Below are 26,982 nucleotides of genomic sequence, written 5' to 3' on the forward strand. Positions count from 1 at the left end.
AGGGATCCAACATAGCAGAGACACAAGAGTTTGGGCTCCTCAGGGTGAGTGGGCATCCTGAGTGGCAGCAGGGCCATGGCAGCCCCAGCGTGGCCAGCAACGCACTGCTCCACCAGCCTGGAAACCTCTAACCTGGGGGTAAGACGCGGTCCCTGAGTGTGATGCGGGGCTGTGGGATGGCTCGTGGGGCTGCTGGCTCCTTTGCCACAAACGCACTGCTAACCCTAAGCTAACCTCCCCATTCTTGGCTCACATCGGCTGGCTCTAGTACTTAACCCTGCTCAGCCACGCCAAGCCCATCCTGAGCCTTTCCAGGTTGTTTGCTCCTGTTTCTTCTTGGGTGCTGGCTTCTACCCCTGGTGCTGCGAACACCCCCCAGCGCTCAGGCAGCGTGCCACTGGCAGAGATCCAGAAATGGCCAGGATGCAGGGAGGATGCAGATGGAGCGGGTGGGAGAGCGCCACGAACATCACCCAGCACAGCCCTACCATGCCATGTGCCTTGCAGCCCCGGTATCCCCAGGGGAGCTGCACCCCGGGGCTGGGGCAGCCGGCAGCTTGGCACGGCGCTGGCTCTCACCTCCCTGCAGGTATTTGGGAGCTCTGCCACCCTGCGTTAATCTGTGCTTTCCTTCATGTTGCTGGGGCTTTTTCCAGTAAATAAATGCAACAGCTCGTAGACACAATGTCCCTCCCTGACCTCTGCCATTACCAGTGAAAAGGGAGGAAAAAGGAAGCAGCAAAGCTGAGCCCTCCCTGTGCGGATCAGCTCCCTGCCTCCCGCTGGGGTTTCTGGCACTGGGCCATGGGGAGCAACAAGTTGGGCCTGTTTTAGCATGGGAAAGGATAAGGTTTTAGCCTGGGGAAGGGAAATGGGGGAAAAGCAGTCCCCGTGGATCCCATGAACGATGCTTCCCTGCCCTTGCTGCTTCTCTTGAGCCTGAGGCTCTCTGTCTGGTAAGCAAACCTGGAGCGAACGTCCCCAGATGCCAAGCAGAGGGGCTTCTCGGCAGCCCCACGGTGCCAGGGAGCCGGGCTGGGTCTGGGGGCTGCTCCAGCTCCAAACAGCAGTGCAGGCTCTGTAGTGCTGTGGGAAGGGGCTGGATGGAAGCAGTGACCCAGCTCTTCTCACAATAGGGACGCTCCAGGCACCGATGCTCTTGCGCTAGCATGTAGCGGGGTCTATTTTTCCATCCGCCACTGCACGTGCCTGGGCTGGGTGCAGCAAGAGAGGGCTATGGGGGATGTCAGTGCACCCCTTAACCCAGCTGTTGGCATTGGTGGTCTGCTGGGGGGCGGGGAGGCACTGCCCCCACCTCTGCGGCCAGAGCCACGCTGTGCTTGGCAGTGGATGCTCTCCCAGTGCGGAGCCAAGTGCCATGGCAATGCAGCAGCCTTGCGATCCTGCTCCAACGAGGGGGGGCAAGGACTGGCATCCTGCCTGATTTGGGAGTTTGCTGAGGGATGCCAGAGCCCAGGGAGAGTTTGGGGGGCTCTCACCTCAAACCCCAGCATCTTTAGATGATGGGCAGGACTGAGACCACAGACTTGCCTCCATGCTTGGACAGCTGGCGCAGCCCCTGCAGTGGGGCCGGGCTTCCCGAGAGCCTCCCAAGGAGCGCCAGCACGGCAGCACCATGGGGACTGGAAAAGCCGGCTTCCCCCTGCCAAGCCTGGGCAGGACGGGCAGATGCGAACCTGTCCCAAAGCAGGCAGCTCGCCCAAGCCCCCGCAGAGCCACAGGCAGGCTTGGATGGGGGTTTTTGGCTGGGGATCTTACCCCACAGGCTGATGCACCGTGTTTCCATCAGCAGTGGGATGCGTCCCAGCTCTGCCTGGCAAGTATGCACCTGACTTGTATTTTTGGCTGGAGTGTGCACTGTCCCAATATGCTTAAGGAGAGGCAGACACCTGGATCCCAGAAGGATCCCAGACCGACAGCAAGTGAACCTCAGGGAGCTCCCAGGCCAGGGACGGCAGCGGCAGCACCAGGGGAGCTGGGGAGGTCAACCCCTCCCTCTTTGTGATCTCAGCAGGGGATGAGAAGTGAATGGGACCCTCTGAGAGCAACCGAGCTGGTGGAAGAGCCGAAGATGGACCCTCCTGGGTCCCCCGAGCCCAGCAGGCAGGAGCAGAGGGCAGGGGAGAAGGAAAGAGGGACGACCCTTTCCCCTAAGCATGCTGCAAGGGTTTTTTGGGGCTTTGTCCCTGGCCAGCATGTTAAAGAGCCCCTACTCATGCCCCATTTGAGGCTGTGTCTGCAGCAGTGGGTTGTAGCTCTCAGAGCTCGACCAACAGGGATGAACTGGTGGCTGCTGGTGCCATCCCTGCCTTGGGCAGGTGTGACAGATGCAGTCGACCCCTTAATCAAACTCGCGGTAGTTTGGTTCAGGCTCCAAAGAAGGTAAAGGCCTAAGCTGTAAACAGGCCAAGAACTTCGCTAGTTCCAATCCGTTCTCTGAAAACCCCCAAAGGAGCAGAGTGACACAGTGAGCATCCATGCGTATGAGCTTGGAACACCGATCATGCGATTAACACATGAAAAGCGGGTGGCTTTTCCAAGAATCATTTATGAAGGAACAAAGAAAGTTGTGGGTACAAGGAGCCTCATGCATACCTTTCCCATCGCATGTCATTTGACTGCAAGCCAACCACTTTATTCCATAAATATGACAGCCTGAGCAAGCCGCCTTTGAGCTCTCCCAGCCAAGCGGCCTGGCGGTGATCTCCCCGTGAGCTGGGATGCCCTCAAGGTTGCTCCTCGAGGCAGGGAGACCTCCCACCAGCGGCAGATCTTCGGCAAGCGACCGATATCACGCATAACCTTGTAGTATGGTAACTCCGGCTTGTGCCCGGGAACTTTGACTCTGCCTTGGTAGTTTCGAATCATTGTTCAAATGACTGTGCAGTAGAGTAACGGAGTGAACCTTGCCATCAAACTTTGTTAAATCACACTTTTAGGACATCACACTGAAACCACTTTTGCTGATCCTTTTGACAGTGTTCCCTAAGCGAGCTACATCACCCATTGGCGAGAGCGGGTCACGGGAGCTGCATGGCCACCCGGGGCATGCCCTGCCCCCCCGACCAGAGACCCCCAGCCCGCTGAGAAAGGGCAGCCCCGGGAGGCAAAAGGGGGGACCACAGCCCCCGCTGAGGGCAGAGGAAGCGGGCCGCAGGCTGAGGCCCTGGCCCCTGCGAGGGGCGCTAGGCCGGGAGGCCTGTGGAGGGCCTCCACCCCCCAAGAAGGGCGGGAGAGCCGAGGCCGCTCTCCCGGAGCTCCGGGTCCTGCGGGTCCCACCAGGGCACCGGCACCGGCACCACGCCGAGCCCACTAGCCGCCATGTACACGACACCAGACCCACCAGCCCCCGCGAGACAGATTTAAACGGCAACCCGTCCCACCAATCACCGCCCGCCTCGGCCTGCCGGCCTGCCGGCTCGCCCCGCCCCCGCCGCAAGTCCGCCCTCCCATTGGCCCCCGGGGCTGAATTTTAAACCCTGCCGCCCTGCCCCTTAGCAACCGCATCCCCACCCGCTCGCCGATTGGCCGCCGCCTGGCACCGCCCCGCGCTCTGATTGGGCGACGCTCGGCCAGTGCTGGCCGGCCGCTACCGAACTGCTACTTTCAAAAGAGCCGGGGCCGGCCGCGGGGCGGCGGCGCAGGTGAGCGGGGGCCTGGGGGGCCTGGGGGGCCGGGGGCGGCTGCTGAATGAGGGCCCCTGGAGGCTTAGCCCTTCCTTCCCTTCACCATGGGCTCGGTATCCCCCCCCCGGCGCGTTCCGCAGTGCCCCGGGGGAGGGCAGGGGTGGGAGCTACCCCCGAACCCACTTCCCCACCTGGTGTTGGGGCAGGGGCTCAGGGAGTGGGAGCCCTTACACCCTTTTCCGGGATGCTGGGAACTGCCGCTCCCAGCAGGGTGCTTTTGGGGGGGGTCGTGGGGCTCCATGTCCCCCCCTCCCTGGGAGGAGCACACCAGCTCTTCCCTGCAGCCCTAGCCAGACCCGCACCCTCCCTGCGGTTGCCTCAAGGCACCGTCTGACTGCTCAGGGAGTGGGTTGGGTCTGTCCCTGCTGCACTACCCGCCCAGGAGGGAAAAGTGCCCTACGGCTCTGCCCCTAGCCCTTGAGGGTGTCCCTGAAGCAGGCAGCTGCCCACATCAAGCCCTGCTCTGCTCGCAGCTTGCTTGTAGAGGCTGAGGGAGAGGATGCCGTTGCCACGCAACGCCAAGATGCTGAGCACCAAGCAGCCCCGAGCAGGCAAGGTGGGTTCTGCTGTGGAGAATGCCAACGCTGAGAAGGTGAGTCCTGAGCTGGGCCCCTTGCCTGGGGGGCTCCTGTGGGGCAGCTGGCCCCCCACCTTCTAACAGCCTCTATTGCAGGAGGAGAGCTGTCAGGCCAAGAGGTCTCCATCCTCACCCCAGGGTGGGCCCAAGAAGAGGTCGGCATTCGGGGATATCACTAATGTGAGTGCTTCTGTGGGCGTGGGGGCTTTGGTGCCTCCTGTGAGTCCCCCATGAGGGTGGAGCTGGGTATCACCTGTGGCCCACAGAGTGGGGGGTGTCCTGTGCCCCATCAGCAGGACGAGAGGTCTCCCTGCAGGGCACACCTCGCTTCCCTCTGTGCACCTCTGCATACCCCCATTCTCACCCAAACAGGCTCACAAGAACCAGGTGGTGGCAGGGAAGAAGGAGGCCGTGAAAGTGGCACCACATAAGGCACAGAGGGCCCATGCTGCCCTGGGGGTGGCCAAGAACAATGAGATCAACCTGAAAAAGTGAGTAGCCAGGGGAGATGGGGACAGGGACCAGGACAGGGGGGACACTGCAGGGCCAGCACCTGCAAACCTGTCCCATGGGGAAGAACAAGCAGTGGTGGGAGCTTCCTTTGGGCGATAGAGACTGAGTCAGATGGGGAGGGCAGACAGTAGATAAATGGCCTCAAGTTGCACCAGGGGAGGTTTATACTGGATATTAGGAAAAATTTCTTCACCGAAAGGGTTATCAAGCATTGGAACAGGCTGCCCAGGGAAGCAGTTGATTCATCATCTCTGGAGGTATTTAAAAGACAAGTAGATGTGGTGCTTAGGGACATGGTTTAGTGGTGGACTTGACAGTGTGAGGTTTACGGTTGGACTTAGTGATATCAAGGGTCTTTTCCAACCTAAATGATTCTAAGAGTCTCTATGGGGATATTTTAGGGGTGGTTTAGCCCCTTTCTGAAGCAGCAAGGGGCTCTGGAGACCCCATTTCAGCCAGGAGATGTGGCCTCCTCCCAGCAATGATTTATGCTCTTGTCCTGTCCAGGTCAATGAAGAAAACTCCCCCAACAGAGGCTCCTGCAGAGCCCAAGAAGGATCCTGTGCCAGAGGAGCCGCTGCCTGCGCAGGTACTGAAGCCCTCCAAGGAGACGGCAGGGACCCTGGGCTGCAGCGTGGCCCCCAGTCTCATCCTGATGGTACTGGTCTGTGGCTGCTGCTGGTGATACCGGGCCACCAGGCAGTGCTTTGGACCTCAGAGATACTCGGGCCAGTGTGATGGGAAGCTGGAGAGGGGGGTAAACCCCCCCATCTTCTTCCTTCTTATCTCCTATGGGAAAGAATGGGGTGGGGGCTGCAGGGTGATGGGGGCAGACGGGGAAGGGGGTGCAGCAGCCTTGTCCTGAAGGGGTTACTGGCACCTGCAGAGCTTGGGGCCTCCCCCTTACTGCTGTCTCCTCCATCCCACCAGGTACCAGCTGTGGAGGACATAGACAAGGAGCAGTTGGATGACCCCTATGCCAATGCACAGTATGCCAAGGAGATCTTTGAATACATGCGGGGAAGAGAGGTGGGTGATGCCTGGCCAAGGGGCAGCAGCCCTGTCCAGGGAAGGGATGACTGTGCAGGCAGGGCCACTTGCTGCCCAGAGGCTCTGAGCACCATGAGGGGGCTCGTTTGAGAGTGGTGGTGTCTGGCAAGTCCCTGACAGTCGGTACCTTGGCAGGAGAAATTCATGCTCCCTGACTACATGGAAAAGCAGCCAGACATCAGCGGGGACATGCGTGCCATCCTGGTGGACTGGATGGTGGAGGTGCAGGTATGTGGGCATGGGGAGGGGTCATGGCCTTCTCCAGAGCAGTCCCCACTCTGCCTTTGGCATGTGTGACCTCAGTATGCTGGCAGAGGCTCCTGCAAGTGTCCCCAGCGCAGAGCTGCTCTACCCCCTCCCCAGACTGGGGACGAGCCTGCATCCCTCCCTCTGAGCCTGGCCCTGTGGACAGCTCTGGCCCCTGTGAGGGAACCTGGGGAGGCCAGGTGGGCCTAGCTTCTGCCTGACACCCCTTCCTGCCCACATCCTTGCAGGAGAACTTTGAGCTGAACCACGAGACGCTGTACCTGGCTGTGAAGCTGGTGGATCACTACCTGGTGGAGGTGGTGAGCATGAGGGACAAGCTGCAGCTCATCGGCTCCACCGCCATCCTCATCGCCTCCAAATTTGAGGTGACTCCTTGTGTGCTGTCTTGGGGTGCTGGGGCAGAGGAGGCTGTGCCTCTGTGGTCCCCATGGGTTATTGGAGAAGGCCAGGTCCCCACGGTGCCAGGCCACTGTCCTGAGAGCTGCTGGGGCAGCATGTCTGTCCTCCTGTTACCCCTTCTATCCCAAGGGCTGCAAATGCAGTCCCAGTGGGCTGGATCCCATCTCCTGGTGTCAGTGGAGACCTGGCTCCTCTCTGCTCTGCAGAGACCGTCAGGACACCTGAGTTCACCTCATGCAAGCAAGGCTTGGAGTTAGAGCCAAGGGCTGGGGGAGTACAGACAACACAAGCCCCACTGGATGTTGTAACAGTCCTTTCAGGGTCTGGCAGGGCATGAGCCCTTACAGGCCCTGCAAACTGGTAGGATTTCCTGAGCGTTGCCAGGATGAGCTCCCGTTAGGGTACTGAGCAGTTGTGCCCCAGCAGGAGCGCTGCCCACCGTGCGTGGATGACTTCCTCTACATCTGTGACGATGCCTACAAGCGGGAAGAGCTCATTGCTATGGAGATGAGCATCCTCAGCACCCTCAAGTTCGACATCAACATCCCCATTCCCTACCGGTTCCTGCGACGCTTTGCCAAGGTGGGTGCAGCAGGAGGGTGGGCTGGTGTCAAGGTGCCTCCAGGCACCCTTTGTGTTGGCTCCCTGGGGTGGCGATGTGCATGCCCTGGGCTCCCAGCTGGTAGCAAGGAGGGTTTGGCCAGGCCCCCCCAGCACAGTTGAGGGGTGAGGATGCTGGTCTGTGGCGGGCTGGGGGTGTGGGGTCTGTGTTCTGTGCCCCAGGGGCAGCACTCTAGATCCCAAAAAGGCCGAGGCAGGGATCAGTGTTCCTCAAAAGACTGAGCCTCTCGCTGCCCGCCGGACTGTAGTGCGCCCGTGCCACCATGGAGACGCTGACGCTGGCCCGCTTCCTCTGCGAGATGACCCTGCAGGAGTATGACTATGCCCGGGAGAGCCCCTCCAAGCTGGCTGCCAGCTGCCTGCTGCTGGCACTCACCATGAAGAACCTTGGTGGCTGGGTAAGCGCCTGCCCAACCTGCTGTCCCCCCCTGAGGCACCATGGGAGGCACTGTGGGTGTGCAGGAGTCAATGGACTGGTGTGTGGGGGTGACGCTCTGGGGCTATGCTCAGATTTGGGGGGCTGGAGAGGGAAGATGGTGACTGTACTGTTGCTGAGAGGACCCAGCTCAGCCCTGCTGTCCCTTTGCAGACCCCCACGCTGGAGTACTACAGCGGGTACCGCTCCCAGGACCTGCATCCGCTGGTGAAGCGGCTGAATTTCCTGCTCACGTACCAGCCCCACGACAAGCTGAAGGCTGTGCGCACCAAGTACTCACACAGGTGAGCATCACGGGGCTCTGCCTTGTGCCTGCCCCCTCTGGAGAGCGTGGCACCTCCAGCACGCACCCTTGGGTGCTGCAGAGAGCTGGGGAGCCCTGCTGTGGATGGGTGTTGGCTGTGGGTGAGCTCTAAGCCAACATGGTTCCTTCTAGGGTCTTCTTTGAGGTTGCCAAAGTCACCCCTATGGACATGCTCAAGCTGGAGGAGATACTGAAGAGCTGCTAGCCCTGTCTCTGTAAATAGCCTGTAAATAGCTGGGTGCTCTCTGGCAGGGGAGCACTGTGTAAATAAATAATAGCAATTTTTACTGGAGGGGAGGGAGGGGGGGCAAAAAAAGTAATCTGAAGCTGTCAATAAAATATGGTGTTTGTCTTACGTGGTGGTGGCTGCTGGAATAGGGGTAGGGGATGGTGGTGGAGATTATGCTGAGCCCCTGAGCTGTGTTTCCGCTTGCTGTGTTGGGGTGGGGGGGTGTTGCATGATGGGGAGCAGGAACCTGATGGGGGCAGGTCCCCATCACCCTCCCCCTTGCCTTCCCCTAAGTAATGACACTACACAAGCAGCAGCAATGAGTATCTCTTCTCCAAATATTTACACAGCTTAAATACCCACGTGAGGAAGGGGGATCTTTGCTTTGGCCCCAGCTTGGGTGCACATATGGCAGCCCAGGCTCCTGGAGTGACCCTGCCATGGGCTGGACTGGGGGTCATGCCACGTTGCCTATAGGGCAAGACCTCTGCTTTAGTGTTTCCAGCCCCACAGGCTCGGGGAGAAGCAGTGGCTCCAGGGACACCGGGGGACAAACAGACAAAGCGAGGCAAGCAGGGGGGCTCCACACACATGGGGCATGGCAGGGACATGGAGTCCCCCCTGCCTGACCCCTGGTCCCTAGGGGCAGCACCCAGTGTGTGGGCTAGGCTGCTGCCCTGCTGCTGGCCTAGGGTGGGTTGCTGAGCTCCTTAATGGCCTGGAGGATCCTCTTCATGTGGCCCACTTTGGTGATCCCCAGGTCCTGCAGGAAGGAGAGAGGGGAGCTGATGTGCTTGTAGGGGGTCAGCCTTTAGCTCTCGCTGGCAGGGAAGCCACAGGGTGGAGGATGAGGCTGCAAAGCCCAGCTCCCCATGCTCTCCCTGCCAGAGCATGGTCCTTGCTAAGAGCCCTCTGTCCTCTTGCAAGCATATCCCCATGCCTGGGTGCAGGAGAGGGCATGGTGCTGTTAATCCTGCTTTGGGCAGGCGTACAGAGCCTTGCAAGCCAGGGGGCCAGGGCCCACCACATCCCCTGCTTCCAGCCCCTCTGTGCAAGCCAAGCAAGCGGTGCAAGCTCAGCCCCACGGGGCTGAGGCTGGGTGCAGGGCCAGCACCTGCCTTCCCTCCCCACCGTCACGAGGGATGGGGAGAGGAGGTATGGAGGACACTGTGCTCCCCAGGGCTGGGGGTCCCTCTGGGGGGGCACAAGGGGGTTGTACCTTCAGGTCTCTCCTCTCCAGCAGGATCAACTCAGAGCCCTGGATGTCATGCCGGACAAAAATGTCTCTGTACTCCCCTAAACCGAGCGCTTCCAGCCAAGCTGCCACCTCCTCGGAGCCCCACTTGTCCGCTAGCAGGGAGGAAAACCACAGAGGTGGACTGGGCCCCCGTGGAGACAGCCAGACGCAGCAGGGCAGGCAGCAGGCTGCAGCCAGCATACCCTCCTCCCACCCTCAGCTCTGGCAGGGCCAGAGGCCATAGCAGGCTCAGGCTGGAGAGGTTTCTCCTCTCTTTAGCTTACTTACGGAGCATCCGAGCTTCTTCCCCCTCAACAAGACCCCCCAGCCCTGGGGCAGGGACTTACCCGACAGGCTGAGCTGTACCATAGCCCCCTTCTCCCCCTTGCAGTGGTGGTGGAGTTACAGGGCTGGGGGGGCTCTGCATGTCCGTTAGCAGAAAAATGAAGCTCTAAGGGGCTGTTGGTGACAAAGGTGACATCCCCAGGCAGCCAGGACATGCCCTGTCCCCCTTCCAGAGCATCCTGCCACAGCATGCCCAGGACAGGAGGCTGATGGATAGGTCAGCACACAGGGATCCCTACCAGTGTGGGCTGTGCCTGTCTCCCTCCCTGGCACGCCGCCCACTTTACCTGGGAGCGTGCTGTTGGTCTTCTGCTTTTGCATTTTGTCCTTGTCCTTCCTGGGCTTGGGGATGTTGAGGCGAAGCTTGAAGCTGCCCTTGTTGGCACTGCCAGCGCTTTCCTGCGAGCAGCCAGGCTGAGTGGGGTGCTACAGCCCCTCTGGGGCCAGCTGGTGGGCCACACCACCCCCCGGTCCCTGTGCACCCACCTCCTCGGCAGGGTGGGCAATGGGCCCCAGCCAGTGGATGTCCAGCAGCCTCTGCAGCTCCTGGCCCAGCACACTCAGGGGTCCATGCAGCACCTCCTCCTCCTGCGGCGAGTCCAGCTGTGGGGGAGAGGGACCATCCCCAGCCCTGCTGCCACCCCCAGAGGTGCCGGCCGAGGGCACAAGTCCCTCCTTTGTGGGGCCTGGGGTGCTCTCCAGCCCCCCACTCACCGCTTTCCCTTCCAGGAACGCCCTAGTCTCAGCGTACAGTTCCTTGATGCTCAGCACCACCTCCACAGCCGCATTCCTGCTGAGAAACTGGGGAGGCATGGAGGAGTGACTCCTTGAGTGGCAGGGCTCCAGGACGGACGGGTGAAGGTTGCCCTGCACCCCCAGCCCTAGCTCACCTCCGAGGTGCCCGCGGCTTTGTTGGAGAGGGCTTCGCCCAGCGCCAGGGAGCTGGTGTTGACAGCGTGCGCCAGCTCCTGCTCCACGGCTTTGTGAGCCTTGGCTGCCTCGTGGATCCTGTGGGCGAGAGGGGCTGAAGCTGCCGGCGCTCCCCTGGGCTGGACAGGCAGCACGGGACTAGGAGACCCCTGTAGCTCTAGGTGGCCACAGCGAAGCCCCCCCTCCCCATGCCTGCCACATACCCCCATCCTGCAGCCTGACCTGGCGATGAGGGTCTCAGCGACTCGCGAGACCTGCTGCAGGAGGCTGCTCTCCTCCTCAGTCAGATACTCCATGGACTGCTGCGAGCTGAGCCGCGGCCGGGCAGCCGCTCGGTAGCTCTCCCCCTTCTGCTTGTCCTCCCAGGACTTGAGGGTGCTTTCAAATGCCTGCAGGGGACAGAGATAGCCCCCCTCAGCCTGTAAAACCTCCCCATGGCCCCATCGCGTGGGCTGCGCAACCCTGAGCTCACCCGGTCCCTTGTCAGCATCTGGGCTCGGTTCTTGTGCTGGATCTTGATGATGCCAGGTGGCTGGATCCAGGCTTCTCCATCCACCTGCACGGGGACGCCCTCATCCCCCCGGATGGTGATCTTCACCACGCGGCACTGTGGGGCGGACAGCCTGGGGTTGGCACTGCGGCTAGCACTGCACCACTGGCTTCAGCTGCTGTGCCGGGGCTGAAAAGCCTCCCAGCACCACGCCAGTGCCAGCCAGGAGACTGGCTGAGCCACACCGCCCCAGGCTCCGCTGGTGCCCCAAAAGCTTTCCGGCACCACGCAGGGTCCCACAGGGTCCCTTGCCCCTACCTGTGCAATACGATGGTGCTGGAGGTTGATGACCCGCGACACGGCCATCTGGATGCTGCCAAAGACGGCCACCACCTCCAACTTCTTGTCATCAAAGGATGGAGCCCCAAAGTTCTGTAGAGGACCAGTACAAGTGAGACGCCAAACCAGGCTTGTTTTGGGACCCAGCTTTTTCCCCCATGTGTGCCCAAGGCAGGGACACCCTGGACCCCTGCCCGAGGGCTCCCAGGTTCCCCTGGGACTGTCGTGGCCCCCTCCCCACCCTGCGGCACTGGCACTTACATTGTCCTCCTTGGTGCCTCCCCAGAAGTTGATGCCCCCGGCGTAGCTGGGGATGTTGAGGACAGCGATGCCCTGCAGGCTGGGCAGTGAGATGGGCACCCCATCGCACTGCAAGAGAGGACTGAGCCTGGGGGGCCGCCACTCTGCCGCCTCCCCTGCCCCATCGCTGTTCCCCCCGGCCCTGTACCTCCAGCTGCACTCGCTGCTCCAGGTTCTTGTAGGTACGCTGCAGGAGCTCCTTTGTGCCCAGCACCCCGTACCACATCATGTTCTTGGTGCGGCTGCTGCAGGGTGAAGCGGGCCTGGTGAGAGGGGCTGCAGGCTCCCTGCTGCCTGCCGCAGGCTCTGGGCCCTCCCTCGGGCACTGGGCTGAACCAGCTGGCCTGAACCACTGGCCCTGTGCCTGCCTCAGTTTCCCCACTCCCAGAACAGGGGGGCTGCTCACTGCCTCCTGGGAGATGCAGGCTGCAGCATGTGGCACCCAGACGTGCACCTTCCACGCCGGCACGGCAATGTCTGCTCTATCCAGGTGCAGAGTGGGTAAATCCCACCAAGCCCTCCTGTGCCCGTTCACACACCCAGGGGGCATTGCCAGCCAGAGCCTCGCAGCAGCCCTTCCCCTTCCCGGGGGCGTTTGCAATCTGCTGCCCACCCAGAGGTGCTCACCCCAGCACCGCAGCTCTGGGTGCCGGTGGAAAACCTGCTGCAGGAAGGGGTCCCCAGCCAGGCACGGCAGCCCCGAGCCAACCCCATGGCTCCTGACAGTCCCTCCTGGTGTGGGCATCAGAGAGCCGGGGCAGGTACATGTTTTTTCCGAGGGAATCTGGGGGGTTTCAGCCAACCTGCACTTCTTGGGGTGCTCATCCCGTTTGTTGTTGAACTCCAGGGAGATCTTCGCATCCAGGCCGATGCCAAAGTAGTTATTCATGACACATTTCTCCGAGAAGTGGCTGAAAGCAGCAGACAGGGTGGGTGAGTTGGGAGGCAGCTGCACATGGGCAACCTCTGGGCTGGCACTGAGGGATGGGGTACAAAACCAGCCAGAGCTGTGGTGTGAGCTTCCAGAGGGGCTGGCACTGGGAAGCCTGATGCAAGCCAGCAAGGATGGCTGGATCCCCCTCGGTCCCCATGGTGGGACACCCGTGGCGTACCTAGGACCTGCCCAGACCCGGGGGCTGGCAACAAGACATCCAGCACCAGGCACATGCAGGCTTCCCCGGCACGGGCACCACCAGGCCAGGGAGGGCTATGCACCAGGGCTGCCACACGAGTGGGCAGAGGATGCCCCAGCGTGGTCCTAGCTCTGCTCCCACTCCATGATGGGCAGCAAGGGTGGGCCAGGGACCCCGGGGCAGGCAGGACCCCAGACTTACAGGGCGCTGGGGTCTTCAGGGAACTGCAAGCTGCCAAAGGTATCCGGCCGGTCCAGGATGACGGAGGAAGATGCAGAGGTCACTGTCTCCCGTGGGGAGCCTGGCCGGGGTGGGGAGAGAGGAGACAGCTGCTGAACTGGCTTTTACCCTGAGCCCATCCTACAGCTCACCCCCATGGCCCCCAAAAAGCCATGTGCCCCATTGGCATCTTACTGAGCCTCTCCTCCTCCTTGTTGAGCTCCTCCGAGCTGTCCTTCTTGCTGGGGCCCGCACTGCCCCGGTAGGCTTGGGTCTGCTTGTTCTGCTCATCCACAACTGGAGTCAAAGAGGGGCATGACAGCGAGTCCTGGGCAGCCCCATGACCCTGTGCCCCCTCTCTGGGTCAGCCTTGTGGGCTCCTGCCAGGCAGGGCCCAGGGTGGCACCTCTGCCCCGCACTGGGGACCTCCCTCAGCCATGCCAAGCATCAGAGAAGGGCTGATGCCCTTGGATTACACAGCACTGCTGCCACCCCAAGGATTCAGAGGGGGAAACCAAGGCACAGGTCCAGCACCAAGCTGCGGTGGCTCCGCAGCCTGTGCCAGGCTGCTGCAGTGCCACGCGAGTTGTCAGCCCCTGCCACCCCCTCACCTTTCTCAGCCTGCTCAATGATTTGCCGCAGGGCTTTCTTCAGGCTGTTTGCCCGCAACATGAGCTGCTCCTTGGATTTGAAGATGCGAGGCACGGGGCTGGGGTTGAAGCTACCACCTTTCTCCTGGTCCTTGGTGTCAGCAGGGGTGGCCTGTGCCATTCCCTCAGGGACCACGATGGCCTGAGCCTCCTCGTTCAGCTCCCGCACCAGCGAGTCCAGCTTCTCGTTCAGCATGGCGCACTGCAGGACGCCCACCACGCTCAGCACCCTGGCACAAGCCACTGCCCACTGCCAGTGCTGGGTGCTTCCCTGGGCACCCCGTGCTTGCCTGGGCACCTGCAGCACCTGGGCATCCCGAGCATGAGGGCACCCCATCTTGGCCTAGGCACTCCGTGCTTGACTGAGACCCCCGTGTGCCTAGACACCCCACGCTTGCCTGGGTACCCCAAGTGCCCGGGTGCCCCATGCTTGCCAGGCCATCCCGAGTGCCTGGGCACCCCAAGCACAACACACTCCAATGCATGCACAGCAAGGGCACGGGCCACTGGAGCAGACCCTGCCAGCCCCCCCACTGCCCGAAGGCTGTGCCACCCGGCACACCCCAGCCCTCCAGCTCCCCACCTTCCGCGCCATCATCTCAGCCTCCTGCTTGTTCTCCATTGCCCTCTTGTAAGCCCGGCCAACTTCAGCCACAAAGTCATTGACAGTGCCACAGAGGAACCTGCCGAGGGAAGCAGTAGGCGGGTGGAGAGGGGCACAGCATGACCAGCCAGGCACAGATATCAGCCGGGGGCTGCTGGGATGACGCCCCTCTGCACCGGAGGGGCAGTGCCAGGGTTATCTGCCAGGCGCTGGCAGCTGCTGGTGGCCAGACAGGGGACAGCCTAGCCTGGGGGGGGCTCAGCACCCCCAGGGACATGCCTCCCACCCAGCGGAGTTGCTCCAGCACCCCAATCACCAGCCCTCTTCTTACTTTGCAGATGAGATCACCACCGAGTGCTTGTCCGACTCCAGGATCTTGGCCAGGTGGAAGGCAACAGAGTCAGCATAATGGGAGATCTGGGCCTGGGGGGGATGGGGAGGACAGCTGGAGCCATGACACACTGCTGGGTGCCCTGCTCCAGGATGGAGCCTTGCCCAGCCAGCCCTGGACCAGGGATGAACAGCCCTCCTTGGCCCACTCCCCCAGCCCCGAGGGTGGCCGTGCCCACGCCACCAGGCAGAGGGGATGCTCAGCCACTGCAGGAGGGAAACTGAGGCAAGGGGTTGAGGGGGAGCACACGGAAGAGTCCAAAATAGTCTGCTGGTAGCAGGCCAGCTCCACTCCACCTCACCCCGCTGCCTGCTCCCAAGCGCACGTGCCGGGCCGAGACCTGCCAGACTCATTTCATCGCATGCAGCTGGCTGCCAGCCCCCTCACAGCCCCAGTCCCCAGGGACCCCCAGCATGACCTCTCCCTGTGCAATCCCACCCTGCATGCCCCCAGATTGGATGATGGGGTGAATGGGGACCTGCCCCCCAGCCTGCCCTCCCCCATCTCAAGCCCTCGGGCCCCAACGGTGCCCACCTGTATGTTAGAGTCCCCATTCTCCTCCTCCTTCAGGGCTGGGGGGGACTGCTTGGGGGCCTCGTAGGTCAGCACGCTCCACCTGCCAAGCAGAGACCACGGCTCCTTGCCACCTCCTGGCACCCCGGCACAGGGACATGCGGGCAGGGGACGAGGACAGGCTGCCTGAGAGGTGCCAAGGCGGGGGGAGCAGAGAGGCGCATGCCACATGCCATGCTTACCGGTCCAGCATCTTGGTGGTGGCCCTTTCCAGCTTCTCCAGGATCTGCAGCAGCTGGGTGTCGTCATCGCACAGGCTGCCCCAGCCCAGCACCCGCGCCAGGTCGTTGCCGGTCCCCAGGGGCAGGACGCCCAGCTGGCACTGTGGGAGAGGGACGGGGCGGGGGGGCTCAGAGCCACACCCGAGGGCACTTGCGACACCCTCAACCCCGCCGCGCCCTCCGCTCGCAGCACCCCGGAGCACACGGGGGGGGTCCCAGCTGCGGCAGGTGCCAGCACTGGGGATGGTGCCAGCCCGTGCCAGCGAGGCCAGGCGCTCCCGCTCACTTGCTTGTGGAGGCCAAGGGCGTCGATCTCGGAGAGCACCCAGCCCACGCTGCCATCCCCCCCACACACCAGGATCCGGAAGGTGGAGAACTTCTGGAAGAGGCGCAGCCTAAGGTGGGGACAGGAGAGAGGGTCTGGGGGCCGTGCCGGGCACCCGCCAGGGCCACCCCGGGGCGCCCAAGCCAGCGCTTACCCCAGGTGTGGGCCCCCGTTCATGAGGTCGAAGACTTGGGCTGGGTTGAGGAACTGCTTGAACTTGCGCAGAAACTTGACGCCCTGGTTGTCCCCGCTCTTGGAGTTGACGAAGGCCAGGAGAGGGCTGGAGCAGGTCGAGGGGCAGGTGGCCTTCCAGAAACCTGTGGGGAGCCCAAGCGCGTGAGTCCCCAGCCCCGGCTCCCACCCCACCAAGGACACTGATGGAGACGCCTTAGGAGAGCAGAGGCTGCACGGACACCCTGACAGCGCTGTGCCCGACCCGCAGGCTGCTGGGGCCCGGCAGGAAGGACAGTGATTGGAGTGCCCAGGTGATGGTGAGGGGTGGGAGGAAGAGTAAGAGATGGCAATGGGGATGGGGATGGGGATGGGAATCGGGATGGGGTGAGACGGGGCTAGGGATTGGCAAGGCTAGCACTAGGGCAGATCCAAGTTAGATTCCTGCTCCACCACTGTCCCTGCAGGCACAAAGTGTGTCACTGAGCTGACTCATGTCCCCGGCCTGCCACTCCAAAAGGGGCACAAGGGGTGGTGAGCGCACAGGAGGGTCAGTTCCTTGCTGTGCCAACAGCCCAGCTGGGACCAACCCAGCAAAACCATGTGGGAACGGGGCACATTCTCACCTGGGGGTGCTCCCAGGGGCGGCACTGGCAGCTGGCATGACCACAGGGGACCAGCTGCAGCCCCGGGGGGCTGTACTGCCACCCCCAGCTCTGCTGCCTGCTCCTACCAGGGCTCTGGCGGGGTAGGTGCGAATGACGCAGAAGCCTTGGGAGGCTTGGCAGCCAGCACCGTGCTTTTAAAGAAATGAGATGGGGAATGAAATGTGCCCGAGGCAGAGGAAGATCGATAGCTGGCCTGCAGCCCGCACCTGCCTCAGGCACATCTTGGCCATCCCAGGCCACGGGCCGGTGCCTGCTGGCTCCTTCCCTTGGCAGACCCGGCGTTGCCGCAGCGGGGAAAGCATCAGCCCTCGCTGCCGCTGGCACCGGCCCCACAGCCATTGCACCCAGAGCCCCGCGGGGTGCAGCCGGCAGGCCGGTGCCTCCACCGCCCAGGGAGCAGCATCCCTGCAGCCCATCGCCACCCAGCCCGGGCATCACTCGATCTCCGCTCCCAACCCAGCTGAGCAGAGCAGATCGGCAAAGCAAAACACCGGGGGCTGCTGAGTCAGAGCGTGGGCTGCCGCGGAAGAGCCCGCTGCCAGCGGCACCCATACACCGGGGGGGAAGAGTGTGGCAGGAGGAGGGGGGCCGAGGCCTTGCCGGGCTGCTTCCCGCAGTAGCAGAGCCCAGTCGGGCTCGGCAGCAGTCACAGCTGCAGGTCCCGCAGCCGTGCTGGCCTCGGTTGACTGGGCTGCCACGAGAGGGACAGGGCAGAGACACTACAGGGGAGACAGCCGCGAGCAGCCGCGGCTCTGAAGCCGGAGGAGAAGCCGCGTGATGGTTACCCTGACAGCATCCTGATGAGTAACGAGAAGCAGATGAGCCACCGGCTGAGCCGAGCGGTGAAAATCATTAAAGAACGAGGAAAGAAATATCCGGAGGAGAAGAACAGATTTTGCTTGGTGGAGGCCAGCTGGGCCCCTCCGGAGAGGGTGAGGGAGACGGTGGGGGGGATCCCCCAGGGCCGCACATTGCTTCTCCCCCCAGCACCCCGCAGCCACCCACGCCGGGGAGAAGCTGTGCTCTGCACTACCAAAATAACAGATGAGGTTCAGACACTGAGAAATAGCCCAAGCAAGGGCTTCATCCAGCCTTGCAAGGTGCTGAACCATTGGGGTGCAACAGGGGGCACCCCACATCAGGTGCTCAGGGCTGGCGTCGCTGACTCCAGCACAGAGGGACCATGACCAGGGCCACCGCAAGAGGCAGCCTGGCAGGAGCAACTGAAGCCACATGCGGGGAAGAAGTGCCACCCCAAAGCATGGCACCGCCGCAGCCCTGGGGCAGAGCGCAAGGCAATAAGCAGCCTACGACCAAGGGTGTGGCAGGGAGGGGCGTTGACTCTGGAGCCTACTGATGGTGGTGTTCCTGGTGCCCCACAGGAAAGTGCCACAAGTCAAAGCCTGCAGAGGAGCTCAGAGCCCTGTCCCAAACAGCCTGTCCCCCACACCCGCAGCCCAGCCCTGTCCCCTCCGTGACTCACCATCCGAATCGATGCTGTTCAAGGCAGTCGGCGGGATGATGGACACTTTGTACTGGCCCAGGGGGCACCTCTTGCCAAAGAGCTCCTTGCAGGCACTGTGAACCTGGGGACAAAAAGAGACATGCATAAGCAAAGCTAGGGGACACAGCATCAAAGCCCCCGGCCTCAGCTTCCCCAGCAATGCACCCAGGAGGGGCAGTGCTGTCTGCGCCGTGGTGGGGGGACAGGGACAAAAACATCCTTACGATGGCCTTGCACCACAGACACCGCCAGTCCTGCAGCCTCCGGACGCTGCCGCAGGTCCGGTCGCAGACAGCGCAGCGCGCACTGACAGGCAGGTTCCCTTCCAGCCACTGGTGGGGCATAGCCACCTGCAGAGAGGGGCAGTCGCCAACGGCACATCACCCCTGCTGCCCCCGCGTGCTTGAGGGACAGCAACACAGGCCACCCCCTTCCCCAGGCGCCATGGAAGAGGTGGGCAGGGGATGATGCCCCGCAGCAGGGCAAGGCAGCCCTGGGACCCCCCCCCATGCCCTCTCATCCCCGCCTGGCCCCTTGCAGCCACCAGTGCGTGGGGCAGGGCAGGGGTGTCCCCAGTAAATATTTGGGGGTGGCCCCACTTGGAAAGTAATAAGGGATACTGACGTCAGGTGGCAGAGGTGTCCCCAGGCCATGTCCCCGCAGAGTCAAGCCCAGAGGCCACACAGTGCAGGGGACAGCTGGGTGCCAGGGTCACCTCTGCTCCTGATTTGGGCACAGCAAGGCCAGCTCTGCTGGTGGCTCTGTCCTGCCAGGGTCCCCCACAGGGACTCCACTGCTTACCCCATCCTCGTCCTCGATTATTTCGGTGCCGATGGAGGCCAGGGTTGTCCACTTGCAGTTGTTGGTGGCTCTGACGGCGCAGCGCTTGTGTGCCTTGAACTTGCAGACTGCGCAGGGGGGAGCAGGTGAGGAGCAGGGACGGTCCCCAAGGCACGCACAGCCCTGGTCCCCAGCCCCTCCGCAGCTCGTGATGGTGCTGTCCCGGCAGCTGGTGGGCATCGCCCTGCATCCCTCCTGCTCCAGGCCAGCCTCGGAGAGGGTCCCCTGCCCCGGTCCCGGCCCCAGCCCACCCCCCAGCAGGACCCTGGCGCTGACCTTCGCAGGAGAGGCCATGAGAGGTGACCCCCGGGAGGGCTTCGCGGCACACGTTGCAGAAGGTGGGGCGGGCGTGGGAGCAGGCGTACCAGTTGTGCATGCCTGAGAAGTGCTCCATGTTGAACTGCGTGGCCTGCTGGGGGGCACAGCCCTGCCCATCAGTCCCCTCGGACCCCCAGCTGGCACTCCCTCCCTCCTAGCCCCCCTGAGTCCCTCCAGCCCCACTCCCAGCTCCTGTCCTCCCCATGGGGCTACACCAAGGGCAGCAGCTCCCGTCCAGCAGCCAAAGGCACCCCCAGTTCCTGAGGGGTACCCACTCACAGACGAGCACCCACGCAGCCCCCCCGCCTGCATCACCTCATGGATCTCCCACTTCTGGACAGATTTCAGGGCACTGATCCAGTCCTCCATCTCCTTCCGATTCTCTGCACATAGGATGAGCTTCCGGAATGGCGTGATCACCTGCAACAGCCACTGTCCCTGTGTCCCCTCGCAAGGCCACCCCGTGGCCAGCCAGCCCCCAGGAGAGCAGCCCCTAGCAAACCCCGGCACACCACCACCAGTGCCACCTCCTGCAGCACGAGGCCATGCTGTGGGGTGCCCCACAGCTCTGCGGGGAGGGGTCTGCGGTGCCTCCCCATGAGGTGCTGAAGTGGAGGGGCACGGTGGGTAGCCCCACACCTTCCTCACCGTGAAACTGTTGTTGATGTTCTTGGTGCTGGTCTCGGCCACGCTGGCATCAGACAGGTCCACCTCGTCAAAGATCAGGGACTGTGAAGGAGAAACCGGAGACCCAGTCCACCACGCAAGGATTTTGGGCTCCTACCCGGGCTTGCAGGCTCAAGTCCCCCTGGGCTGAGCACGCTGGAAGTCCCCCCAAGCCTACCTTGGCATCCTTGGCGTAATAGAGTGTCCTGCCCCGCAGCTTGAAGTATCGCCTCTTCCACCTCTGGAAGGAGCTAGTCTGCTTCAGCAACAGCCCCTCCTTCACGCTCTTCTGCAGAGACCACAGGGTCATGAGCTCCCGCAGCCCCCAGGGCCCCCAAAGCCACCCCCCCACCCTCCAGTGATACCGGTCTCTGGGTCCCCAGGAGCTAAGCGGTGCCCAGAGCACAGATGGGACATTCTGGGGCTCACGCTGTGCTGGACATAGCAGGGTAAATGATATCCATCGCCCGCCGTACCCTGCGTACTTGGCATTTTATGCGATTTGGGGGGGATGGCCGGGCACAGCAGTGCCAGCAGTTGGAGGTCTCCAGCAGCACAGAGCCACTGCTGCCAGTTGCCTCCTCCCCATCCCCAGAGCATCCCCTTGGCTGCTGGGGAGCTGCAGCAGGTTGAGGCTCTTCTGGGCAGAGCTGGGGCCGGGAGAGCTCCCTTGGAGGTGATACCGACACCCCAGAGCCACCAGGACTGCGTCTTGGAGGTGGCATTACTCAGGCACTGCAGCCCCAGCCTCTTTGCTAGGTTGGAGAGCAGATGGTCAGGATATGGCCAGCCCCGCCTGGCACCTGCAGTCCCCAGAGGGGACAACCTGGGACCGAGGGCAGCCCGTCGCAGGCAGAGCATCCCCTTGCAGTGCAGCGCATCCCTGCCACCTGGCCGCCCGTCCTCTGCCCTCCCCGATTCACAGCACCTGCCAATATTTACCCTCCTCGCAGTGGTGTTTACAAGACTCAATTAATTAGTGTTTGCGACGCAGCTACAAGCCTGTGCTGAGCGGGGTGGCAGAGATGCTCTGGCACTGCCTAATCTTTGATTGTATCTTCTTTAAACACCGCCGGCAGCCCCATTCAGCTGCTCCTCTGCAATTAGCCGCAACAGTGGTTGTATCAGATCCCGGCACATGACAACAAGGCACATTTAACAGCGAATTAGCACCAGGCACCAAGGGCATCATGAGAGAACTGCAGCCCCAGGGCTCCGCGCTCCCATGCCCAGCCCATGTGCTGTAAGAGGTGGCACCCAGGCACCCACCAGTCGGCAAACACACCGGCCCCTGGCCTCAGTGTTAATCCACTGCCCCACAGCTCTAAACGAGATGGCCAGAGCACCAGGAGTAGCAGGAGCCTCCAAGGTCACAAAGAAGCCAAAACCCCACCTGGGGTGCTCCCCAAGCCTCAACTCCCCCAAATGCCTGACCGCTCCCCAAGCCCCCCAGGGCATGCACCGGGATGTGTCCGGCTCTCTTCCAGCTTGCAGCCCGGAGCTCGGAGAGAGATGTTTTCAGCCTTTATTGCTCCCTATCAACAGGGATAGGGTTTGGCTGTGGTCGGTCCCCATGCTGCCTGCAAGTGTCGGTGCAAGTTCAAACAGCCCTGGCGTCCCCAGTGCCAGCACCCAGGGACGCACCGTGTCCCCTCCCCAGCCTCTCAGCTGCAAGAGCACACAGAGGAGATGGCGACCCCAGAGCTGCGACACAGCCAGCAAGGGGAACACGGCCTTCCAGGAGGGTCCAGCTGCGACCTCCAAATCCACATACAAACCATGCACCCTAGCAGTCCCTGCCCCACATCAGGAGGGGACAGGGCAGGGTCCTGCCACAGCCAGGTGGGATCCAGCCACAAACACCACTTCCACCACACCTGTTTGCAGGCAGCGGATGCAGGCACAGGCTCCGAGTTTGCTGCAATCATTACTTTTGCTGCAAAGGACAGGCAGCATGTGATGGCAAGGAGCGGCATGGGGGAGCCCATGATGGTGAGGAGCAGGAGAACGTGATGACAAGGAGAAGGAAGAAGAGGCAGGTCCGTGAGAGTGGCTCAGGGCTATCACAGCAGGGGCCGGAGCCAGCGCTGCAGCGGGGCGCGGGCGCTCAGCTCTGCCTGGCTCCAGGGCCACGTGGGTGGCAGGACATGGCCAGGAAGGCTGCCTGGGGGAGGCATCCCCTCCTGCGAGGGGGCCGCAGCTGAAACGCCCCCAGCCGCGCTGCTGCGGCCGCTGCAGCAATTTCTTCTGGCAGCCAGTGGCAACAAGGCATCACCCGGCCCCAGGATGTCACAGTCCCAGCCATTCCGGGGACAGCGACGTGGCTGCCAGCAGGGTGCCAGCCCCAGCCCCCCACCACCTCTGCCATGACACCCATAAGAGTTTTACCACACCCGCAGTGCCGTGGTTATGGGGGACGTGCCTCAGTTTTGGCCCAGTGCAGACTAACTAATCACCAGCATCCTAGCGTGGGGCAGCAATGCTGGTGCAGAGAAGCTTGGGGGGCACCTCTCCCCACATCCACCCTTGGGTGCTTCCCAAAACATGCCCAGGGTGCCCCAGGCATGGCAGCAAAGCCCAAGCCCTCTGCCCCGCCATGCACAGCATCCTACCACATAACCCCTTATGCCTGCAGCTGCCCATCCAGGCTCTGTCACCCCCAGCACCGACATGGTGGGGCACAGGTTCAGTTGATACCAGTGTTGCCAGGGTGGGGCCGACCAGCCAGCCCCCTCCCTGGGGAAAAGGAGGCAGGTTCCCTCTCCGAAATGAGCCATGGAGCCTGGCTGAGCCACACTGCCTGGGCAGGCACATGAGTCTCTCTGCCTGGGGTGCCAGAGGGATGTTTCAGGGTCTCACTGGGGTGATCCACCCCCACACCCCCAATTTTTTGCCTGTGGGTCTCAGCCAGGAGCACCCAGTGCTGCGCTGTGCCGGGAGTAGCTCCTCAGTGGCTCAGCAGGTTTGGACCCCTGCTTTTGGCGCTAGGGACAGGAGGAGACTTGGTATGCACCTGACAGCCAAGGCCACCAGCAGACCCGGCCACGCGGTAGGAAGCCACGCTGCGGCGGGCAGCATCGAGCAGCCCGTCGTTTCCCCTTCGCAAACAGGAAAGGGGTGGGGAGGGCAAAGGCCGGCACTCGGGGCAAGCAGCGGGTGGGATGTGCCAGGGTGGCATCACCCCTGCCATGCTGGCTCCCCCGCAGCCCCAACCAGGGCTTCAGTGTCACCACAATAATACAATCCCCTATAACAAATGGCTATTAGGTACCCTATAGCTCCCAGGAGCAGGAGCCCCACAACTGCAGCACAGGGTAGGGAGCTGCCTCTTCCTCCCGAAGAGCTTTCGGAGGCAGTGACAGCCCCCGGCCACTGGGGTGGGAGCTCTGTGCTGGCCGCTACACAGCCCCGAGCATGGGGTGCCACTCGCACCCCGAACCGAGCCCTAGCCCCTCCACTCACCCCAACCACAGCTTTTCTGGCTGGCAAGCCCCATCCAGTGCTGCAAGGAGCCACAGCAGAGCCAACGCTGGCTCCACCCCAGCAACAGAGGCAGCAACGCGCCATGCCAGTGCCCAGAGGAATGTGCAACCTGCCTGTCCACCAGCCCGAGGCTGGCACCCCTCCGCAGGGCTCTGCTCCCACCCTCCCTTGCCCCATCTTGGGGACCCTCCCTGCTCTCTCCAGCTTGGGGGTGCTCAGCACCACCTGGGATGTGCTCAGCACCAGGGAAGTCCCAGAGGCGCAGGGTGGGGCGGTGAAGGCAAGAACAAAACCACCCGGGGTCTGCGGAGAAACTGTCACCTCCGGCTCAGCCACAGCTGGCGGAGGGTAAGCAGCACTGCGGTCTTGGAGGGGACAAAGCCAAAAATACCCCTGCGAGGATGGCTGGCCACTGGCAATGTGCGCCGCCAGGACCGGGCTGGTCTCCAGGGGCCATCATGCTGCAGGCTGGCTATGTGCTCGGCACAGGCAAGGGGGCTTGAGGCACAGCCCAAGGGAGCTTGCTTCCCTCCAGAACAGCACCCCAGCAGGGCTTCTTCCAGGCCAGGGTGCACCCCAAAATGCCAGCTCTTCCCTTGGCCCTAAGGCAGAGCCCCGGGATGCTGCTTTGAACCCCCACCCCACTCTCCCAGCTCTGCCACCACCATCCCCGGGAAGAGCCTGTAGTGCAGCCAGGCTTGACCGCAGCTGGGGCAGGAGGGTTTTCCTGCTGGGATCAGCTTGGACAGCGAAGGAGCTGCTAGAGAAGAACCAGGAAGGCTGAGTTACTCAGGAATGCTGGCACATACAGCTGGTGGGCACCACACTGGCTGCCCACCTGGCTTGCAGCCCTACACCAGTCCTGATGGGATCTGCTTGGCCCCGTGGCAACATGATGCCTTGCCCAGGGAGGAGGAGAGGGGACCGAACACCCGCCAACACACTGACCTGCATTGCACCAGCATCATCCTAGGCAGCCACCCTCCTCCAAACGCAGCAGCCCACCAGGCACGTGCCAGGGTCCGGTTGGGTCAGAGCTCATCCCCCTCCTGAGCTGACGGGTACCAGGACAGCAGGGGAGAGCCAACAGCCCTGCAAACAGCCAGCCACAGGGCCACCAGCATCTGCTGGGCAACCCATGGGCTGGAGTCAGTTGGAAACCTTATCAGGCATTGCGATATGGCAGAGCTCTTCCGGGACCAGGCAGCCGGGGGGCTCAGCGCCCTGGGGGTGCCACAGCCCCACAGGCTCAGCTGCATCCACGCTCCCCAAGGATGTAGCCTGCCGCCATTGTAAGACCCCAAATCCCCCTTCCCAGTGCTGGGGGATCCTTGAAAGGAGATTCCAGCACGGGTCCTGACATGCCATTACATGGTGCCACGAGGCACCCCTCTGGCCATCAAAAGGGGATGGAGGCTTAATGGGCAAGAATAAGGGAAGAAGCCCCCAAAAGAAGGGCAATCTCCTCTACACCTCATCCTCCAGCAGTCACGACCTTCAGCTGCTTTTTAGAAATGAGCTTGTGCTTCCCTGTCTACAGCCACATTGGTCCCCAAGCATCCCGCCAGCAGGCATCCCGCACCAGCCCGCCCTGTGCCAGTCCCCCCCTGCCCCTCGTGCCGGGGTACTGGCGGGCACTGCCACAGCTCTCCCACCCTGCCCAGCCGCTGACAGGCAAGAGCAGTGCTTGCATAATGGAAAATGTGAGCAGGGAGAGGGCAGCGTGTCTGAGAAACCTCACAAACATCCGGCTGGCGACACTGGGGCTATCTTTACACCCCAGGCAGCAGCTCGGCGAGCCCTGATTAACGAGAGCAAGCCCAGCTTCCCCTGCCCTGCTGCAGCCTCCTCAGCAGGGACGGTCCCAGGCAGCATCACTGTGCCCTGTGGTACGGTCCCACTGCAGGGGGTGACCCAGTGACCGGCCAGTCCCCTCACCAGCCCCCGGCAGGCCACGTGGCGCCAGGCTGGGAGCAATGTGGGGCACAGCCGGGGTGGAGATGGGCTTTGGTGTCGGCTGGCTGCAGTGCGGCTGTGGCTGGCAGGGAGCTCTGGGATGGAGCCCAGGGGGAGTCACCTGGAGCTGCCCAGGATCATGGAGAAACTCAGCCCGTGGGTTCTAAATATCTCCATGGATGAAGACTCCACAGCCTGTCTGGCCAGCCCACGCCCGTGTTTGACCAATCTCACAGTAGAAAAAGTGTTTTCTTGTGTTCAGATGCAATTTCCTATTTTTTTCATTTGTGCCTGTTGTCCCATCGGCGGACACCACCGAAAAGAACCCGGTTCCCTCTTTGCTGCACCCTCCCCTTCAAATATCTGTCCAGATCGCTGAGGACCCCCTGGCCCCAGCCTCCCCTCCAGGTTGAACAGCCGCAGCTCTCCCAGCCTCTCCCTGTATGAGAGATGCTCCAGTCCCTTACCAGAGTCAAGCCAGGAGGACGCGCTGCCCAGGAGCCACGTGCCACCCTCTCGCTGCAGGAAGGAGGTTTCCAGGCCTGGCCCCAGGGGCCCTACCTTGCTTTCCTTGTCTTTTAGCCAGGATCTGGCCCTCGGCAGGCAGCATTCCCCACAGCCTGGCTCTGCAGCACTGCCCTACCAGGCCTCCTGCAGCTGCCCCAGCACCCCTACATCCACAGGCACCGCTCACCCCATCCCTGGGGCACCCTGAGCCTGCGGGGTGCCCAGTGCCTCCAGTAAGGACCAAGAGCACTCGTTCCTCGGGGTACCAATAACCCCACCGACCTCCCCCAGCCCCCCAGGAGGATGCTGGTGGGTCCCCCAGCCCCACCAAGTGTCTGTGATGTACTCCAGCATCAAGAATTCGGGAACATGATCCCCCTTTCTAAAGGGCAGACAAGCCACGCCCCTGCCCACCATGGCCATGCACATTGTGCCCACCCCATGGGCAATGCTCCTATCCCTGGCATGCACCCCCCCCATGCCCCACCTGGTGCCTGCAGCCCCCCAGCTCTGGTGCAAGCACCCCAAGACCAGTCGCTCACTGCAGCTCCTTGCAGCTGGAGCCAAACAGAGCAGAGCTGCTGGCTTGCTCCCTGCCTCCGCTCAGCTGCTGGGAGAGGCTGTGCCGAGGCAGCGCCGGGAGCCGAGTGCCCGGCCCACGCAGGCAGGATGTGCCCCCCCTCCCCATTTGCCAGCACCTCAAATGTCTTGATGCACCCTGGAGCTGGCACTCCCTCCTTCCCCATTGCCCCTTCCCTCCGTGCCCAGCCCTAAAGGGACCAGTGCCGGAGTGCAGCACAGCATCCCCCTCCCGCTCTGCCCTTGTACTCCCAAAACCCAGTGCAGGCAACCAGCAGCCCCTGGCCACAGTGAGGAGGAGGAGGAGGAGGAGAAGAAGGGGGCGGTAGCAAGACCCCATCCGTCCTGGGGCCATTCAGCCCGGCGGGGGCACCTGCGCCTGGCAGCTGTCATTGTCACGGAGCACAATGGCCTCGACGCCTCCACGCAG

The 26,982-nt window shown here is 62.6% G+C and overlaps 3 protein-coding genes across 16 annotated transcripts in view; 1 reads left to right on the top strand and 2 right to left on the bottom strand.

Annotated features, from left to right (window-relative positions):
• The first annotated feature begins 28 nt into the window (after positions 1 to 28).
• CCNB3 (cyclin B3) lies at positions 29 to 8,115 on the top strand. 3 transcript variants are annotated; one of them, XM_082323241.1, is made up of 12 exons: positions 29 to 138; positions 4,181 to 4,299; positions 4,381 to 4,464; positions 4,657 to 4,775; positions 5,305 to 5,386; positions 5,728 to 5,826; positions 5,983 to 6,075; positions 6,342 to 6,479; positions 6,940 to 7,095; positions 7,383 to 7,532; positions 7,724 to 7,854; positions 8,007 to 8,115. In XM_082323241.1, exons 2-12 carry the CDS (start codon positions 4,207 to 4,209, stop codon positions 8,077 to 8,079), a joined length of 1,218 nt encoding a protein of 405 aa, XP_082179367.1. In that variant the 5' UTR covers positions 29 to 138; positions 4,181 to 4,206; the 3' UTR covers positions 8,080 to 8,115. The 3 variants fall into 3 exon arrangements, with proteins under 3 accessions (XP_082179367.1, XP_082179366.1, XP_082179365.1); XM_082323240.1 differs by lacking the exon at positions 29 to 138 and adding an exon at positions 512 to 589; XM_082323239.1 differs by lacking the exon at positions 29 to 138 and adding an exon at positions 3,576 to 3,665.
• Positions 8,116 to 8,480: 365 nt separating this feature from the next.
• DGKK (diacylglycerol kinase kappa) lies at positions 8,481 to 25,076 on the bottom strand. 12 transcript variants are annotated; one of them, XM_082323347.1, is made up of 29 exons: positions 24,459 to 25,076; positions 20,206 to 20,316; positions 20,010 to 20,090; positions 19,677 to 19,781; positions 19,320 to 19,452; positions 19,005 to 19,111; positions 18,428 to 18,553; positions 18,183 to 18,285; positions 16,015 to 16,177; positions 15,826 to 15,930; positions 15,497 to 15,636; positions 15,276 to 15,391; positions 14,682 to 14,773; positions 14,330 to 14,429; positions 13,708 to 13,948; positions 13,292 to 13,393; positions 13,079 to 13,178; positions 12,548 to 12,655; positions 11,893 to 11,989; positions 11,706 to 11,813; positions 11,424 to 11,537; positions 11,088 to 11,222; positions 10,838 to 11,004; positions 10,576 to 10,693; positions 10,400 to 10,486; positions 10,172 to 10,273; positions 9,973 to 10,084; positions 9,323 to 9,453; positions 8,481 to 8,866 (listed from the first exon to the last, which is right to left on the bottom strand). In XM_082323347.1, exons 1-29 carry the CDS (start codon positions 24,462 to 24,464, stop codon positions 8,792 to 8,794), a joined length of 3,285 nt encoding a protein of 1,094 aa, XP_082179473.1. In that variant the 5' UTR covers positions 24,465 to 25,076; the 3' UTR covers positions 8,481 to 8,791. The 12 variants fall into 12 exon arrangements, 10 of the variants coding, with proteins under 10 accessions (XP_082179473.1, XP_082179474.1, XP_082179471.1 ...); XM_082323348.1 differs by having other exon boundaries at positions 10,172 to 10,288; positions 15,276 to 15,357; positions 15,822 to 15,930; XM_082323345.1 differs by having other exon boundaries at positions 10,172 to 10,486; positions 15,822 to 15,914.
• Positions 25,077 to 26,511: 1,435 nt separating this feature from the next.
• LOC309595718 (diacylglycerol kinase delta-like) overlaps positions 26,512 to 26,982 on the bottom strand; it is a gene marked incomplete at its 3' end in the record, with an annotated part of 15,341 nt that continues 14,870 nt past the window's right edge. The window contains exon 12 of the mRNA XM_082322976.1: positions 26,512 to 26,530. Coding sequence (XP_082179102.1) covers positions 26,512 to 26,530 — 19 coding nt within the window. The remainder of the gene's footprint in view (positions 26,531 to 26,982) is intronic.

This window comes from Platalea leucorodia, assembly GCF_965183815.1.
Source record: "Platalea leucorodia genome assembly, chromosome: 10".
NCBI classification, from domain to species: Eukaryota; Metazoa; Chordata; class Aves; order Pelecaniformes; family Threskiornithidae; genus Platalea; species Platalea leucorodia.

Bases quoted from the DNA above. Each gene is read 5' to 3' on its own strand.
- CCNB3 (XM_082323241.1), top strand. From the start codon at position 4,207: ATGCCGTTGCCACGCAACGCCAAGATGCTGAGCACCAAGCAGCCCCGA. The intron at 4,300-4,380 runs GTGAGTCCTGAG...CCTCTATTGCAG, and splicing joins AGAATGCCAACGCTGAGAAG to GAGGAGAGCTGTCAGGCCAA. The intron at 6,076-6,341 runs GTATGTGGGCAT...ACATCCTTGCAG, and splicing joins ACTGGATGGTGGAGGTGCAG to GAGAACTTTGAGCTGAACCA.
- DGKK (XM_082323340.1), bottom strand. The intron at 18,286-18,427 runs GTAAGGATGTTT...TTTTGTCCCCAG, and splicing joins GTCTGTGGTGCAAGGCCATC to GTTCACAGTGCCTGCAAGGA. The intron at 13,394-13,707 runs GTGAGGGGGTGG...CTTTGACTCCAG, and splicing joins CATTGAGCAGGCTGAGAAAG to TTGTGGATGAGCAGAACAAG.